Here is a 19328-nt window from a genome sequence, read left to right on the forward strand (position 1 = left end):
GATCTCACCCGGCAGAGCAGGGACGCCCCCAGCCCTCAGCTGCCTCTGGCAGCTGAGAGCAGGGAGATTTGACTGCTCCCTGCTCTGTTTACTTTATTCTACAGCAGCGCCGTAGAATGGCGGCACTGTAGAATAAAGCCCATTAATGACCGCCGTGAAAAGGCTTATCGGCGGTCATTAAAGGGTTAAAAAAAGGAAAGCAGAGGAGAACGTAAGAGGCCGAGTGATGACAACCTGTGAATTTTTCTGTAATAAAGGTTTCCCTTTGCGCAAGCGACACAAATCGGAGGAGGGTCATGCCATACGGTACAAAATCGCCTGATCTTATAGATATGGGATTTGTCTTGTAGACCTGTGCAAATCCTGCCAGAATGTTTTCTGGACAATTGATTACAGTCCATTGAACACTGAAGCAAACGGGAAGTCGGCTAAAACATGGCATGGCATAACCTGGATCGGATCCTGCATTATTTACCGGAAGCCAATTACCTAGAACATATTTGTTTTGGCTTGCCAAGTCTATTCATACAGAGCACGAGAGATGTCACTGACAACCTTTACGCTACAAACCTGTCTGAAATTCAATGCAATGTCGATTCATTATTCAATAGTGTTCTTCAAACCCCAATGTTCAAGTTGTAATTCCACCCATGCCAGACAAGGAACAGACTCTCTGATGTAACCTCGAGTAAATTCTGTGCTCCTTGGTATCTGTAGCCCGCCATTTCATATTTTGTCATTTTCTAATAAAGCCAAGTCCATTTAGGCATGCCCACTTCAATGCAAAGCTTTTAATTAAAACCCACCAGAATGAGAAGTTTCCTGAACTGCGGAACAGAGTTTTAATTATCCAGACTTCATGTTTTTCCTAATTATCGGTCATCATGTAACAGTGTCTTGAGAAACTCGTGATAGTTTGTAAACAAAATTACATTCAGCAAATTAATGGAAATCGCATTCTACGGGTAAACCTTTATGGGTTCTCTACTAACAGATTAATTTCCAGTTGCAATGCAGTGTATATGGAAGCTACCAACCTAATATACAGATAGAAGCCTGAAAACTGTAATAATTGCTTCTACTCATATCGAAAACCTTCACAATATTATTAAATGTGTATAATTTAATCCCATGCTTGTATCTCTACCCAGCAGGAGGCGGGCAGGGACGTGCGATGCCTCTCATCCCTTCTGCCGGACCCCTGTGGAGAGGCTCCAACAACAAAGGATTATACAATCATTTTCCGTTTACCACTTCCAAAACTGAATTTCTCACTGTAGACAGTAATTTAATGCTGCAATTTGCAGAACTGGATTTAAAAATGTTTAATACACATTTCAAATTTATTGAAATATAGAAGTTTTTGTGAACTCGGATGGATAGAAGACGTTCAGGTTCGAAAATCAAAAACTTAGGCCCCATGCACACGGTCATGCCCACGATTGCGGATACGACCGGCTGTCTACCGCCGCCCGCATTTTCGGGCCGTGCTCCCGTACAACGTATGGGAGCACGGCCCGCATAATGGAAAAGAACGGACATGCTCCATAATTTTCAGAACATTTCTACGGCACGGACACCCGTCCGTAGCGATACGGAAAGGTGTCTGCGGCCAATAGAACTGAATGGGTCCTTAATTGCGGACCGTATTACGGTCCGCAATTATGGAGAATTTTTACGGTCGTGTGCAATGGGGCCCTAAAAGGAGCAAATGTTGGATGGAGATTCCTGTGCGGTGGAAACGATGAACATTTACACCAGTCTTCTAGGGGTGTTAAAAAAAATTTTTTGCTGTGCTTTGAGCAGCTACAAAATGGTCCTGACCATCGTCCGACCCGTTTAATTTGCCATATTTCTATTATTTAACTTTTTTTAAATAACAATAAACTTTTTTTTCCTTTTTAAACTTTTGCAGGGGCTGAAGGCTTGGGGTTCAGCATAACATCAAGAGATGTCCCTCTCGGGGGTTCAGCTCCGATCTACGTCAAAAACATCCTTCCTAGAGGAGCAGCTATCCAAGATGGCAGATTAAAAGCCGCAGATAGATTATTAGAGGTTGTATTATTTCTTTAGATTTCATTTATAATTTGTTTTATAGATTTCCAGAAGAATCTAAGAAAATTCCATGTGGTGCTCGTTTCTTTGTTGATTTTTATATTCTAAAGCATTGAAAGAAAATTGCAGTTTTTTCTAATTGTTTTATTATGACCCCCATTTTTGTTTTGTTTAGTGTATATTGTCCTTGTTGGATTTACCTCTAGCAATGATGAAAAAGATAAAGATCATAGCTTTCCTCTCCTCTTCAAGGAAATTGTCTGCATTCCTGTTAGTAAAACATATGTATACAGTTATTGCAAATTGGTTCCTTACATGATGTTTTTTTCTGGCCTCTAAATTTACCTTTCCAAATTATGTGACCTGTGACTGGAACTATTAGTAGGTCGTGTTGTGGTCCACATTTCCTGTAATTTTTGGAAGGACTAGATCTTATCCGCAGCTATTTTACCTCATCTCAGCGTATGTTTAGTGAATCCTAATAGGTGCCATGAAAAAAATAAAAATAAAAAAAAATATATATATACATACACACACACGGCCCTACCATCTATCATAATTCGTAACAGGTCTACATAGGCAGGTGCATATGTTGTAAATAATCATTAATTGCTGGATCACATTTTCTTCAAAATCAGTCATGTAAAGATGTAGCAGAGCTGATATTGTAATTTGATTTTGCGATATTATGATACACATTCATCCACCATTTTAATACACGCCGGCTTTACTGCTATATATCTTTGTTTCATGCTAAGTGACGGCATGCATTATCCTTGCACCATGCTGAATGTAGTCAGCGCCTCTCCTCTTGCGCTATTTCCGGTTTTCATAGTGACTCAGAATTATTTGTGCAGCTCTTTTTAACCACTACTAATATAAGATCAGAAACTACGTGGTCTGACCTCACGCTGCCCACAGAACACATGTTTGCCCAATGTGATGCAGCTGTGAAATGGAATTAGGACTGCAATTCACGGTGGCCTGCGGGGTTGCCAGAATATTTAGAAGGGGGAAGCAGTCAGGGAATGCCACATTAAAAGGAATTTTTATGGTTTAAGCCATCATATAAAGTAATTTTTTTAAATTAAAAAATATATGTATACATATATTTGTACATTGTTGAATTATTCTATTTATTTTTAAAATCGCATATTGTAATATATGCATTTTATTTTCTACCCTAGTTTATTTATTTTTTACATAAGGTGTAAAATAGCCTGTTCACATGAGCGTCGGGCTTCCGTTCGTGAGTTCCGTGTGACCTTTCGGTCAGCGGAACCCGTGAACGAAAAGCCAAATGGAATCAATGGTAATTCAAAAGGAAGCTATGGTTTCCGTTTGGCTTTCCGCTCATCGGTTCTTCGGATGGAAAGGTCTAACGGAACTCATGAACAAGGCCTAACACATCTGTGAGATTGTGAGGAAAAGTTACATTTTATTTGTGAAGCACGAGGTATGCGAGTACCTGTTTCGCCGGACATTCTCCTGTGGCTTCCTATGTTATACACGTACAATGTAAATGTATATATGTTTTTTGTTTTTGTTTTTTACATGGAGGTTTCTTTACATTTATTGTAGTCTTTTTTTGGGTTCCGCTTCAACTTTTAGATTTGGTTTCCCTGGGATTTTAGATGTTTTAAGAATTAAGAGATGTTTTAACATGCTTTCCCTTTGTCCTAAAGGTGAATGGTGTAGACTTGACCGGGAGGACCCAGGAAGAAGTTGTATCGTTACTGAGAAGCACAAAAATGGGAGGCTCTGTGAATCTTTTAGTCCTCCGGCAAGATGAGTCTTTCCAACCACGCGAGCTGGTAAGAATATCATCGGCCTCCGTTGTCAAAACAATGTCAGAGAAAAATGTTCTCTCTTGCCTATAGCAACCAATCAGATTCCATGTTTTTTTTCCAGGGAACTGTAATATGGGCAACAAGATCTTTTTTTTTTTTTTTTTTTTCTAGCGACAGATGAGGTTTAATTGCAGTTTTATTAAAGGTCGTGGTGTCCTCCAGTGTCCTCATCCCACAGTTAGAGCGACTGTACATTGTTATATTCAGGTTCTTCATCCCTTTATCAATAGGATGGCACTAGCGGTTGTTAAACGCTTTTTCTATACAGAAGTCTAATCATTGAATAATGAAAAGTTCTTTCTTATATACAATTTCAATTCCTCCCCATTTTCAAGATATTTGTGTGCAGCCAGTGGATATGAACACTCTGTTTACACTCAGAGACGGCCAAAGGCATAGCTAGGGACTTAGTGCTCAACATAGTCTAATTCCCCAATAGCTGCCCCTATGGTTGCCCGCACACAGGATTAATGCCCCTATGGTTGCCCCCACACAGAATAATGCCCCTATGGTTGACCCCACACAGAATAATGCCCCTATGGTTGACCCCACACAGAATAATGCCCCTATGGTTGCCCCCACACAGAATAATGCCCCTATGGTTGACCCCACACAGAATAATGGCCCTATGGTTGCCCTCACACAGAATAATGCTGCCATAGCTACCCCCACATTGTATAATCACCCCTTAGTGGCCCCCACATAGTATGATAACCCCTTAGTGGCCCCACACAGTATAATGACCTTTTAGTGGCCCACACACAGTATAATGACCCTTTAGTGGCCCCCACACAGTACAATGACACTTTAGTGGCCCCCACACAGTACAATGACCCTTTATCTTGAAAATGATGATGAATGAAAACACAAAGTATATTAGAAAGTTGTTTAACTTTTCATTTAAAAAAAGTGATTAAGCTTTATCTACATAGCACTGGAAAGCACCTATAATGGGGTTGTCCTGTTATAAGATCGTGATGGCCGCTGCTTCCCCTTCATTACTTATCTGCTCGTACTGTGAATCGCCGACACACTGGTAGCGGAGGGTCACAGTATTACTGCCTTCTCCTATTGATGTGAATGGGAGAAAGCTGTGATACTGTGAACCGCCGCTTCATGTGTGTCGGCGATTCACAGTACGAGTAGTGATAGATATGAAGGAGAAACCGCGCTCATATGAGTGTTGTGGCGCCTTCAAAACAGCTGATCGGAGGGGGTGCCTGGAGTCGGACCCCCAATGATCAGATGTTGATGGCCTATCCTGAGGATAGGCCATCCATTTCTTATGACCGCACAACCTCTTTAACCATTACGATGATCTTAACAGTAGTCATTGCGATGGAAATCTATCTATCCTGCCCTATTTATCCTGTCTATCGATGCACATTTGTTAGGCAGACTAAGATGTGTTTGAAACAAATTTGTTATAATGTTCCATTGTTGGATTTCCAATTTTCCCCGTAGTTATACATGGTATTCCGTGCAGGGGGATCAAGCCTTTAATAGTCTCATTATGAACTGATTTCCAGCAGCTTTATGCTTTGCCTTCACAACGCCTTCTCGGGCTGCACTGTTCTTCTTGAATATGATTTGTGTTGACCTAAGATTGTGGGAACTGGTGCTTTTATTGTGTGTCAAGCAGATGAGCCCCTCATTCACAGTACAGCTGGAGTTTTGAATATCATTTATCTGTGCACAAGCTGTGACAACTGGATTTGAGTTGGTGTCAGCGACAACCAGTCACATGGCTGGGCTGTCGTTATTCTGTGCGCTGGCATGATGTTCATGTCATGCCCAGATGGTGCAGTTATTCAGATTTTTTGATAAATGACTAATTATTGTTTCTAAATATTCCAAGGCCTCCATTTATTTGCGGCTGATTAATTTCATCTTGTGTTTTTTTTTTTTACTAAGGAGTTAATCAGAAATTTATCGTGTGTGTTGATGTTTTTACTTACAGAAATGAGTGCTGAGAAATAGTTCTCGTTCTTTAATACTGTACCTGGTCCCATTGATCTATAGAGCTTCACTCGTGTCCCATTCAATACCTCCTGAATGGGGAAAAGTGTAAAAATCCATAGAGTTTATTATAGATACATAGAATATAAACCATTTTGGGATTCTGGTAAATATTGGATTAGAAACTTTAAATTATTCATACAATGATCTTCATGCGGCGGCCTCTTATTACAGTTATCATCAATATCTGTTTTTTTTTATTTTAGACTCCTGAAATAATACCAGTACCCACTACAAGAGAGCCGGTAAGTACTTTAATATTCACTTTATTAGACAATAATTACAGTAAAAGGGTTATTTCCATCATAAACATTTGTGGCATATCTGCAGGACATACCATAAACTTCTGATAGGTGCGGGTCCGCAGATTGGTTCGGCTATTTTTATAATTCGCATAGAGATGAACGGAAAGAAGCGCCGACATGCGCAGCTATCTCTCCCTTTATTCTCCGCCTGGATGCAGCAGTCGGGGTTTCCATGTTCTGGCGATAGCTGCTGGTACCACCTCCTATAAAAATGACTGATTTGCCTAATAAGCATACAGAGTTTTTATAGACAATTAATTTTTTTTCCACAATATTCGTGCCGATGGTAAAACTTTCGACAAAAGAATTGTAGTTGTTGCCGGAGGACTTCAGTTCCATATTACAGACACACTGGCACATCATGTGCCACTGTTAATGGTCTCCTCTCGAGATACCGTATCTCCCTCTAGAAGAAATGCTTCTAGGGGACAATACTCTAATATAGCATGTGTTGGAAAATGGAATATTTATTTATTTTTCTCCATACGAAATCACTGTCAGAAATTGGATACATACAGCGGTACAGAATAGGCCCTGATAGTGCTATAGGTGCATGATCACCAATAAGAGTTACTTAAAGGGGTTTTTCCATGAGGGACATTTATGACGTATCCACAGGATATTGATCCAAATTGATCGGTAATGAAGCATCACAGGTCCCGTGCTCTGGTACGGTGCACGTTGTCAAGCCAGGCAAACCCACTCTGGCATAATGCAATTTTCAAAAAAAAAAGTAGTAGGACAGCAGCACACGTCTCCAAGTATTAAAAATAGTATGTTTATTGTCAAGACATCCGCAACAAACAGGCAACGTTTCGACCAATAGTGAGTGAAGGGTCTTTCTCAAGCCTTGAGGTGTGTGCTGTTGTCCTACTACTTTTTTTGGAAATGTATCCACAGGATATGTCATAAATGTCAGATAGATGCGGGTCCCACCTCTGGGACCCGCACCTATCTCTAGTTTGGGGCCCCCTAAACGCTGGTCTAGCTTTTTGTGTTGACGCTGCCTCCCGGCCACTTACTGATTACATGGTCGGGAGTTACGGAAACAGTGTAGGAAACTCCTGGTGGGAGGCTCTATGACCGCAGACACCGGCCCCTGTGGCTCCATACTAAGGAGCTGGAGAGGCTTAGTGTGGCGCTCCATTCAAGATATTTGTGGGAAAGAGAATACAACTCTCCTGAGTGGAGACTGTATGGTGGCATGTGCAGTACCCTATGGCTTCGTAATAGGGAACCGCAATGACGTGTGGCGCTGTACGGTGCTCCATGCAGCGCCATTAACCCCTTAAGGACGCAGCCTAGTTTGGGCCTTAAGGCTCAGAGCCCATTTTTCAAATCTGACATATTTCACTTTATGTGTTAATAACGTCGGAATGCTTAAACCTATCCAAGCGATTCTGAGATTGTTTTCTCGTGACACTTTGGGCTTCATGTTCGTGGTAAAATTTGGTCGATATATTCAGTCTTTATTTGTGAAAAATTGCAAAATTTAGAGAAAATTTACAAAAAATAGCATTTTTCAGAATTTAAATGCATCTGCTTGAAAAACAGACGGTTATACCACCCAAAATAGTTACTAGTTCACATTTCCCATATGTCTACTTTTGATTGGCATCGTTTTTTGAACATTCTTTTATTTTTCTTGGACGTTACAAGGCTTAGAACATAAACAGCAATTTCTCATATTCTTAAGAAAATTTCAAAAGCCTTTTTTTGAAGGTGCCAGTTCAGTTCTGAAGTGGATTTGAGGGGACTATGTGTTAGAAACCCCCATAAAACACCCCATTTTAAAAACTAGACCCCTCAAAGTATTCAAAACAGCATATAGAAAGTTTTTTAACCCTTCAGGCATTTCACAGGAATTAAAGCAAAGTGGAAATTAAATTTGCAAATTTCATTTTTTCTGCTGAATTTCAATTTTATTCAATTTTTTTTTAGTAACAGAGAAGGTTTTACCAGAGAAACACTACTAAATATGTATTGTCCAGATTCTGCAGTTTTTAGAAATGTCCCACATGTGGCCCTACTGCGCTCGTGGACTAAAACACAAGCCCTAGAAGCAAAGAAGCACCTAGTGCATTTTGAGGCCTCTTTTTTATTAGAATATATTTTAGGCAGCATGCCAGGTTTGAAGAGGCGTTGAGGTATCAAAACAATGGAAACCCACCAGAAGTGACCCCATTTTGGAAATTACACCCCTCAAGGAATTCATTTATGGTTTTTGTTATCATTTTGACCGCACAGTTTTTTCACAGCACCTATTTGAATTGGGCTGTGAAATGAAAAAAATGATATTTTTTCCAATAAAATGTCATTTTTGATCAAATTTTCTTATTTTCACAGGGAACAACATACCCCATTTTGTTGCCCAATTTGTCCTTAGTGCGGCAATACCCCATTTGTGGTGATAAACTGCCGTTTGGGCCCATGGGAGGGCTCAGAAGGAAAGGAGCGCTATGTGTTTGTTGGAGTCCAGATTTTGCTGGATTGGTTTTCGGGTGCCATGTCGCATTTGCAGAGCCCCAGAGGTATCAAAGCAATGGAAACCCACCAGAAGTGACCCCATTTTGGAAACTACACCCCTCAAGGAATTCATTTATGGTTTTTGTTATCATTTTGACCACACAGTTTTTTCACAGCACCTATTTGAATTGGGCTGTGAAATGAAAAAAATGATATTTTTTCCAATAAGATGTCATTTTTGATCAAAATTTCTTATTTTCACAAGGAACAACATACCCCATTTTGTTGCCCAATTTGTCCTTAGTGCGGCAATACCCCATTTGTGGTGATAAACTGCCCTTTGGGCCCATGGGAGGGCTCAGAAGGAAAGGACCACCATTTGGCCTACTGGAGCTTTTCTGGTGCTAAGTCATGTGTGCAGAAGCCCCTGAGGTACCAGTACAGTTGAAACCCCCGAGAAGTGACCCCATTTTAAAAACTACACCCCTTAAGACATTCATCTAGAGGTGTAGTGAGCATTTTGACCCCACAGGTACTGTGTAAAAGATAATGCGCAGCAGATGGTGCAGTGTGAGATTTGCAATTTTATATATGTATATGCCATTTCAGTGTCCAATATAGTGTGCCCAGCATGCGCCACCGGAGATATACACCCCTTAAATTGTCATGTGGGTTCTCCTGGGTACGACAATACCCTACATGTGGCTGTTATCAGCTGCCTGGGCATACGGCAGGGCTCAGAAGGGAAAGATGAGGGGGGTAAGCTGTGCGGAGTGCATCAGGGTAAATTGAAAATCAAGGGATGTATGATACATTTTAAAACAATCTTTTATACAGAGCCCTGGTTTTTCGGGACACGTGTCACATTGGTATATTGTGTTCTTCCTTATCCCCCTCTTATAGCAGACTCTGCACCTCTTTTGACTCTTTCCCTTTCCACCGGTTTGGGGACCTTCTCCTGGAAAGTGTTGCCCTGGTACGATGCGCCCCCCCTTCCTGGTCCCTAAAGATTAGATCTTGAAATTCCAGGAAAGTTCCCCTCTGGCCTGCACATCGACGTAGCACATACGCATTGTACAAAGCCATCTGTATGATGTGCCCGGCCAGCTTCTTATACCTCACCGCATGGCGCTGTAGGGCTTCAGGACTTGATTTGACAAGTCCATCCCTCCCATGTACCTATTGTAGTCCAGGATGCAGTCTGGTTTGGGGGTGGCCTTTCCTTCATATATCCTAAACCTGTAGGTATACCCTGATGCACTCTCACACAGCTTATACATCTTCACGCCATACCTTGCCCTCTTACCTGGCAGGTACTGGCGGAATTGAACCCTCCCTTTAAAATGTACCAGGGACTCATCAATAGAAAAACACTTCTCGGGGGTGTATGCTTGGGAAAACCGGGCACTGGAACGGTCTAATAGGGGTCTCCGTTTATACAAACGGTCAAAACTGGGGTCATCTCGGAGTGGGCACGGCTCATTATCAGTATAATGTAAGAAGCGAAGTATTGCCTCATTTATTTATTTTTTTAGGTTCCAGTTCATTTCTGAAGTTGCTTTGAGGGGCCCATATATTAGAAACCCCTATCAAACACCCCATTTTAGAAACTAGACCCCTCAAAGTATTCACAACAGCATTTAGAAAGTTTATGAACCCTTTAGGTGTTTCACAGAAATTTAGAGCAAAGTAGAGGTGACATTTACTCTTTTTATACCATTTTTTTTATAACACAAAAGGATTTATCAGAGAAACGCAACTCAATACTTATTGCCCAGATTCTGCAGTTTAGAGAAATATCCCACATGTGGCCCTAGTGCGGTAATGGACTGAAGCACCGGCCTCCGAAGCAAAGGAGCACCTAGCGGATTTTGAGCCCTCTTTTTTATTAGGCACCATGTCCGGTTTGAAGAGGTCTTGTGGTGCCAAAACATTGGAAACCCCCCAAAAGTGACCCCAATTTGGAAACTAGACCCCTTGAGGAATCCATTGTAGTTTTCATGGGGTGCATGCGGCTTTTTGATCAGTTTTTATTCCATTTTTAGGTGGCGTGGTGACTAATAAACAGCAATTGTACTATTGTTTTTGTATACTTTTTTTTTTACAGCGTTCACCATGCGCTATAAATGACACATTCACTTTATTCTGCGGGGCGATACGATTACGGCGATACCAGATGTTTATAGTTTTTTTTTATGTCTTATGGCGTTTGCACAATAAAGTACGTTTTGTAAACAATCATTCACTTTTTGTGTTACCTTATTCTAAGAGCCATAACGTTTTTATTTTTCAATCAATAAAGCCGTGCGAGGACTTATTTTTTGCGTAACGAACTGTATTTTCCATCAGTACCATTTTTAGGTACATGCGACTTTTTGATCTCTTTTTATTCCATTTTTTGGGAGGTGAAGTGACCAAACAATTGTGATTGTGGTACGGTTTATTAATATTTTTTTTTACGGCGTTCACCGTGCGGGATAAATAACAAAATAATTTTGTAGTTCAGGCCGTTACGGACGCGGCGATACCAATTATGTATAGTTTATTTGTTTGTTTATATATTTTTATTTATAATAAAGGCCTGATAAGGGAAAAAGTGGGACTTTTACTTTTATTACTTTTAAAACTTTTATTTTCTTATTTTTACACATCTTTTTTTAACTTTTTTTTAACTTTATTACTTTGTCCCACTAGGGGACATGAGGGCAGGAGGCCCTGATCGCTATTCTAATACACTGCACTACATGCGTAGTGCAGTGTATTAGAACTGTCAGCTACTCACTGACAGCAAGCATAGTGGGTCCTGACGTTGTCAGGACCCACTAGGCTTCCGTCTATGGCATAGCCGGACGCCATTGTTTGGTGTCCGGTTGCCATAGTCACCATCGCCGGCCGCTATCGCGTAGCAGGCCGGCGATGGCAGCTTAACCCCTAAAAAGCCGCGATCTCTATAGAACGCGGCTTTTAAGGGGTTAATCAGCGGGGACACAGCGATCGGTCCCCGCTGTAGGAGCTGTGACAGCTGCTGAACAAGACAGCAGCGTCACAGCTCCTGTATGTGTCGGGAGGACGGCCGAAACGGCCGTTACTCCCGAGACGTACTATTACGGCATGGAGCGCGAACGATACAGCTGCCATGACGTAATAGTACGTCAAGGAGCGGGAAGGGGTTAAGGAACAAGAGCTCAGTGATAAGACATACGATGGAACATGTCATAACTTTTATCTGTCAAATCTGTATTGTGAAAATATGCTTCCATGTGCCCTATACAATTGTAAGGTCTTATGGAACTGTAATATGTCCATGTGCATGAGGCCTTACAGTGCATAGATATCTGTTGACTGAGACTGAAATGATAGTGTTCAAGTAAAAGATTTTTTCAATGCTGGGAGATGGTGATATCTCCCGAAAAACACAGCAATTCAGTCCACTTTCCACAGCAGGAATTGACAAGCTGCGGTACGAAATATACGCATCGCAGGTACATTTCTGCTCGGAAATTTTACGCAGCGTGTGGATGAGACTTGTTAAATCTCACCCACTTTGCAGCTACTGTATTCTTCTGTGTATTTTCCTTCCGCAATTCTAGAGTGAAAATACGCAGCGATTCTGCTTCATGTGGACAAGGCCTTAAACGAACACTAAACCTAGAAAAGGCACCTATTTATTTCTCTAGCTTTTTTAGGTTTAGTTTTCCTTTTAAGATATTTTATGTGCTCTAAAATAAATAAAATGCCCTGAAAGCAGAAATATTTGGATTGTTCTGTGCATTTCTGGGCTTTTTCCTCCTGAAGATGTTTTCTCTGTAAGTTAAGACTTCCCCTCCCATCGTTCATGGTCATACATGATAAAAGGATAGGAAAAAAAAAGTTTGTAAAAGACATTTAGTATCCGTTGCCTTACGGAAAAATGGTAATTTCATTTATTTTCAATTTCTAAAGTAAATAAAATATCACTGGAATCTCCAAATCTCTTAAGGGGAAATGGTTTCTTGGGAGGGATGAAAACTGGTTTAAATGAACAATTGTCTGTCTGCAGAATTATCCCGAAGCTGCAGGAGACTCGGCTTGCGCCGGTTTAATTAGCTAATACGGTCTTATAAAAATACACCGCTCACTCTTGATGTCGCGTCCACATTTATGGCTATTGTTTGAGCCTTTACAGGATGTTGATTCTGTTCCGTCCCCACAGCAGGTTAGAAGAGTAAGATTGTGAACGTACGTGGGATACATATTAAAGGAGACACCTAGTGACTTTACCCAAGACAGCCGAATAATAAGACATATGGAAGTCGTTATTTGATTCCTTTTTGCAAAGCTTTGATTTTCTTAAAGGATGAAAAATCACATGCTAGAAATTTTATTTCTTTGAAATTATCCATCAGGTTCATGTTTTTCAAGTGTACATTGAAATTAAACTCAGACTTATCTTTGAAGTGTCGGGCTAAGCTTGTAAGTTTATCATTTGAAGGTTTTTTCCCTCCTTATTAAAGTAGTTCATTGCAGGGCAAAAGTCTAGAGAATTGCTTCTATACATTTCAGGCGGTGAATTCTTTATGGTTTAATGATGTGGCATGAGGTCCAAGCGTTTCATGCGGAATGGGGCAGACTTAAATAAAGCCTCTGTCGCATGGAAAGACTGTCTAATGTATAGCAAAGTGGTTCTTAAATAGTGGTCACCCACACAGGAAGACAAGTGGCTGCTCGGCATACTGAATTTAATTGTCCAGGATTTTCAATTGGAATTTGGTAGGCCAACAATGGGTACAGTGAAGAGGCCACGGACTTTGGCGTGCTCTGCACCCTCTTCGTTCTGCTGATAGTTGGGGGTCCCTATTGGATCCTATGGATCTAAACAGATTGGGCCAAAAAATAGACTAAACCAGTCATGCCAAGGTTTGAAATACGTAGTACCCTATGTGTATACACATTACTTCAGTGGCGTTAGACTATAATTTTCCCTAGGACAAGGTTCAGCAACCTTCGACATGCCAGCTGTTGAGACACTACAGCTCCCAGCATTCCCTGAAAGCCAAAGGATTTATTATTTCAGCCGAAGGCTGTCAGGGCATTCTGGGAATTGTAGTTTTACAACAGCTGGAATGCCGAAGGTTGCTGACCCCCGCTCTAGGAGGTGCTATTACCTTCATGAAATGATGTCCAAGCAAACAAGCGTTTCCTATTAAAGTAGGAGGCAAATTAAACTTTCGAAGCGGCTTCAAAATTATTAATGGCAAGTGATATTTCACAGTTGCTGCCAAATTGCATAAAAACAATCCCTGCCAGATGTGATGTATTAACTTAGATAATGGGAATAATTAATTTTAATGTATACGTGCAAATAGGGTTCAACAAGAGTTAGCTGGCATGTGAAGGAAGTTTACATTTTTCCTCTACAAAGTCTTGGCAATATTAACCCCTTCCCTCTTTAGCCACTTTTGACCTTCCTGACAGAGCCTCATTTTTCAAATCTGACATGTGTCACTTTATGTGGTAATAACTCCGGAATGCTTTCACCTATCCAAGCGATTCTGAGATTGTTTTCTCGTGACACATTGGACTTTATGTTACTGGCAAAATTTGCTCGATATGTTCAGTATTTAATTGTGAAAAACACCAAAATGTAGCGAAAAATTGCAAAAATTAGCATTTTTCTCAATTTAAATGTATCTGCTTGTAAGACAGGCAGTTATAATACACAAAATTGTTGCTAATTAACATCCCCCATATGTCTACTTTAGATTGGCATCGTTTTTTGAACATCCTTTTATTTTTCTATGACCTCACAAGGCTTAGAACTTTAGCAGCAATTTCTCACATTTTCAAGAAAATTTCAAAAGGCTATTTTTACAGGGGCCAGTTCAGTTGTGAAGTGGTTTTGAGGGCCTTATATATTAGAAACCCCAAAAAAGTCACCCCATTTTAAAAACTTCACCCCTCAAAGTATTCAAAACAGCATTTAGAAAATGTCTTAACCCTTTAAACATTTCACAGGAATTAAAGCAAAGTAGAGGTGAAATTTACAAATTTCATATTTTTCTGCAGAAATACATTTTTAATACAATTTTTTTTATAACACAGAAGGTTTTACCAGAGAAATGCAACTCAATATTTGTTGCCCAGTTTTTGCAGTTTTAGGAAATATCCCACATGTGGCCGTAGCGTGCTACTGGACTGAAACACCGGCCTCAGAAGCAAAGGAGCACCTAGTGGATTTTGGGGCCTTATTTTTGTTAGAATATATTTTAGGCACCATGTCAGGTTTGAAGGGCTCTTGCGGTGCCAAAACAGTCAAAATCCCCCAAAAGTGACCCCATCTGGGAAACTAGACACCTCAAGGAAATTATCTAGGGGTGTAGTGAGCATTTTCACCGCACAGGTTTTTTACAGAAATTATTGGAAGTAGGCCGTGAAAATTAAAATCAACATTTCTTCAAAGAAAATGTAGGTTTAGCGATTTTTTTTCTCATTTCCACAAGGACTAAAGGAGAAAAAGCACCGCAAAATTTGTAAAGCAATTTCTCCCGAGTAAAACAATACCTCACATGTGGTAATAAACGGTTGTTTGGAGACACGGCGTGGCTGAGAAGGGAAAGAGCGCCATTTGGCTTTTGGAGTTCACATTTAGCAGGAATGGTTTGCGGAGGCCATGTCACATTTACAAAGCCCCTGAGGGGACAAAACAGTGAAAACCCCAAACAAGTGACCCCATTTTGGAAACTATACCCCTTGAGGAAATTATCTAGGGGTATAGTGAGCATTTTGACCCCACAGGTTTTTTGCAGAAATTTTTGCAAGTAGGCTGTGAAAATGAAAATCTACATTTTTTCAAATAAAATGTAGGTTTAGCTAATTTTTTTTCATTTCCACAAGGACTAAAGGAGAAAAATCACCATAAAATTTGTAAAGAAATTTCTCCCGAGTAAAACAGTACCCCACATGTGGTAATAAACGGCTGTTTGGACACACGGCGAGGCTGAGAAGGGAAAGAGCGCCATTTGGCTTTTGGAACTCAAATTTAGCAGGAATGGTTTGCGGAGGCCATGTTACATTTACAAAGCCCCTGAGGGGACAAAACAGTGGAAACCCCCCACAAGTGACCCCATTTTGGAAACAACACCCATTGAGGAAATTATCTAGGGGTATAGTGAGCGATTTGACACCACAGTTTTTTTGCAGAAATTATTGGAAGTAGGCCCTGAAAATAATAATCTACATTTTTTCAAAGAAAATGTAGGTTTAGCTAATTTTTTCTCATTTCCAGAAGGACTAAAGGAGAAAAAGCACCACAAAATTTGTAAAGCAATTTCTCCCGAGTAAAACAATACCCCACATGTGGTAATAAACGGCTGTTTGGACACACGGCAGGGCTTAGAAGGGAAAGAGCACTATTTGACTTTTTGAGATCACATTTAGCAGGAATGATTTGCGGAGGCCAGGTCACATTTGCAAAGCCCCTGAGGGGACAAAACAATGAAAACGCCCAAAAAGGGACTCCATTTAGGAAACTACACCTCTTGAAGAATGCATCTAGGGGTGTAGTGAGCATTTTGACCCCACAGATGTTTCATAGAATTTATTAGAATTAGGCAGTGAAAATAAAAACAGTCCTTTTTCTTCAATAAGACGTAGCTTTAGCGCAAATTTTTTCATTTTCTCAACAAATAAAGGAAAAAAAGAACCCAACATTTGTAAAGCTATTTCTCCCGAGTACGGCAATACCCCATATGTGGTCATAAACTGCTGTTTGGGCAAACGGCAGGGCTCAGAAGGGAAGGACCGCCATTTGGAGTGCAGATGTTGCTGGATTGGTTTCTGGGCACCTGTGGGCCCAAAACAGTGGAAACCCCCCAGAAGTGACCCCATTTTGTAAACTACACCCCTCAATGCATTTACCAAGGGGTGTAGTAAGCATTTTAACCCTGCAGGTGTTTTGTAGAAATTAGTGTGCGCTCAATGTTGCAGAGTGAAAATGGGATTTTTTTCCATAGATATGCCAATATGTGGTGCCCGGCTTGTGCCACCATAACAAGACAGCTCTCTAATTATTATGCGGTGTTTCCCGGTTTTAGAAACACCCTACATGTGGCCCTAATCTTTTGTCTGGACATATGACAGGGCTCAGAAGTGAAGAGTACCATGCGGAGTGGAGGCCTAATTTGGCGATTTACAAAGTATTGGTTCACAACTGCAGAGGCTCAGATGTGAAATAATAAAAAGAAACCCCTGATAAGTGACCCCATTATGGAACTGCACCCCTCAAGGCATTTATTAAGGGGTGTAGTGAGCATTTTCACCCCACAGGTCTTTTCCATAAATGAATACGCTGCGGATGGTGCAAATTAAAAATTTATATTTTTCCCTAGATATGCCATTCAGTGGCAAATATGTCATGCCCAGCTTATGACGCTGGAGACACACACCACAAAAATTGTTAAAAGGGTTCTCACGGGTATGACGGTGCCATATATGTTGAAGGAAACTGCTGTTTGGGCACGCTGTAGGGTTCAGGGCCGAGGGAGCACCATTTGGCTTTTGGAGAGCGGATTTTGCTTGGTACTATATTTGTTTGAGTATTGCTGGTGTTTTATAATGTGGGGGTACATGTAAGCGGGGCGGAGTATATAAGGGGCATAGTCAGGTGGTATAAAAAAATAAAAATAATCCATAGATGTGTGTTACGCTGTGAAGCAATCCTTTCTGCACAGGCCGGTGTCGCACTGATAAATGGTGTCATTTCTTATCCCCCTTTTGGTCCACACTCCGCGCCTTTGTAGTTTGGGGAATTTTGCTGGGAAAGTATTATCCTGGTATAATACGGGCACCGTCGCTTCCATCGGATATGATTGGGCCCTCCCTTCCTGGTTCCCTAATTTTAGGTCCTTGATAAATCGCCTCTTGAAACAGAAGAAATGTTCTCCTCGGGCACAACTGCATATTTTTTTATTTCCTGACTTATTGGAGCCATAACTAATTTTATTTTTCATAGACGTAGCGGTATGAGGGCTGGTTTGTTGCGGGACGAGCTGTAGTTATTATTGGTACCATTTTGGGGTACATGTGACTTTTTGATCACCTTTTATCCTATTTTTTGGGATGCCAGGTAAACCAAAAAACGCAATTCTGGCACAGCTTTTTTTGGTTTTTTTTTATACAGAGTTCACCACGCATTATAAACTACATGTTACCTTTATTCTGCGGGTCAGTACGATTCCGGCGATACCTCATTTATAGAACTTTTTTATGTTTTACAACTTTTTGCACAATAAAATTACTTTTGTAAAAAGAATGTATTTTTTCTGTCGCCAAGTTGTGAGAACCATAACGTTTTAATTTTTTTGTCGACGGAGTTGTATGAGGGCTTGTTTTTTGTGGGACGAGCTATAGTTTTTATAGGTACCATTTTTGGATACGTGCGACTTTTTGATCACTTTTTATTGTAATATTTGTAGGGCAAAGTGACTAAAAAACAAACTCTGGTAACGTTTTTTACGGGTTTTTTTTACGCTGTTCACCGCGTGCAATAAATAATATAATATTTTGATACCTCCGGTCGTTACGGTCGTGGCGATACCAAATACATATAGTTTATTATTATTTTTCAATAATAAAGGACTTGATAAGAGTAAAAGGGGGATTGTGTGTTATTTGATTACTTGAAACTTTTATTGTTTTCAAACTTTTATTTTTTGCACTTTTTTTTACACTTTTTTATACTTTTTTTACACTTTTTCTCAAGTCCCACTAGGGGACTTGAAGGTCCAACGGTCAGATTTTTTTTTTTCTAATACATTGCACTACCTATGTAGTGCAATGTATTAGATCTGTCAGTCATTCACTGACAGCAAGCCGTTTAGGCTTCGCCTCCCGGCGGGGCCTAAATCGGCTTCCGTAATGGCAGAGCAGGAGACCATTGTGTCTCCTGTTGCCATAACAGCAGTCGCCAGTCCCGATTGCCTGTCAGGGCTGGCGATCTGCTTGTAACCGCTACGATGCAGCAATCGCTTTCGATTGCTGCATCGAAGGGGTTAATGGCAGGGATCGGAGCTAGCTCCGGTTCCTGCCGTTACAGGTGGATGTCAGCTGTACAGTACAGCTGACTTCCACCGCTGATGACGCCGGATCAGCTCCTGACCCGGCGCCATCTTGCCGGCAGCTACGGAAGCCGATCAGGCTCCGCCGCCGGGCGGATCTTGACCGGCTTCGGTGCTAGGCAGACCGGGAGGCCAGTATTAGGCCTCCGGTTGCCATTGCAGCCACCGGAACCCCGGCAATTTCATTACTGGGGTTCCGATGAGCTGCAAACACCTTAAGTGCAGCGATCGCGTTTGAGCGCTGCACTTAAGGGGTTAATGGCGGGGATCGAAGCTAATTTCGGTCCCCGCCGTTACAGTCGGATGTCAGCTGTAAGATACAGCTGAGATCCGGTGATGATGGGACCGGCTCAGCTTCTGAGCCGGTGCCAAACGTTTGACGTACATGTACGGCAAGATGCGGGAAGTCAGTACTTTCCATGACGTACATGTACGTCAAATGTCGGGAAGGGGTTAAGAATTTAGTGTGGTAAGAAAACAACACGCACCAAACATCATACTAACAGTCGTCTGCAAGTCACAATCTATTGACACGTTGC

The 19328-nt window shown here is 41.1% G+C and overlaps 1 protein-coding gene across 15 annotated transcripts in view; it reads left to right on the forward strand.

Annotated features, from left to right (window-relative positions):
• The window catches only part of PARD3 (par-3 family cell polarity regulator), a 527506-nt gene that overhangs the window by 282346 nt on the left and 225832 nt on the right, over nucleotides 1–19328 (forward strand). For all 15 annotated transcript variants that reach the window (XM_075827466.1, XM_075827455.1, XM_075827461.1 and 12 more), the window contains 3 exons: nucleotides 1916–2055; nucleotides 3741–3869; nucleotides 6131–6169. In XM_075827466.1, the coding sequence (XP_075683581.1) occupies nucleotides 1916–2055; nucleotides 3741–3869; nucleotides 6131–6169 (308 nt within the window). The remainder of the gene's footprint in view (nucleotides 1–1915; nucleotides 2056–3740; nucleotides 3870–6130; nucleotides 6170–19328) is intronic.

This window comes from Rhinoderma darwinii, chromosome 5, assembly GCF_050947455.1.
Source record: "Rhinoderma darwinii isolate aRhiDar2 chromosome 5, aRhiDar2.hap1, whole genome shotgun sequence".
Lineage (NCBI taxonomy): Eukaryota > Metazoa > Chordata > Amphibia > Anura > Rhinodermatidae > Rhinoderma > Rhinoderma darwinii.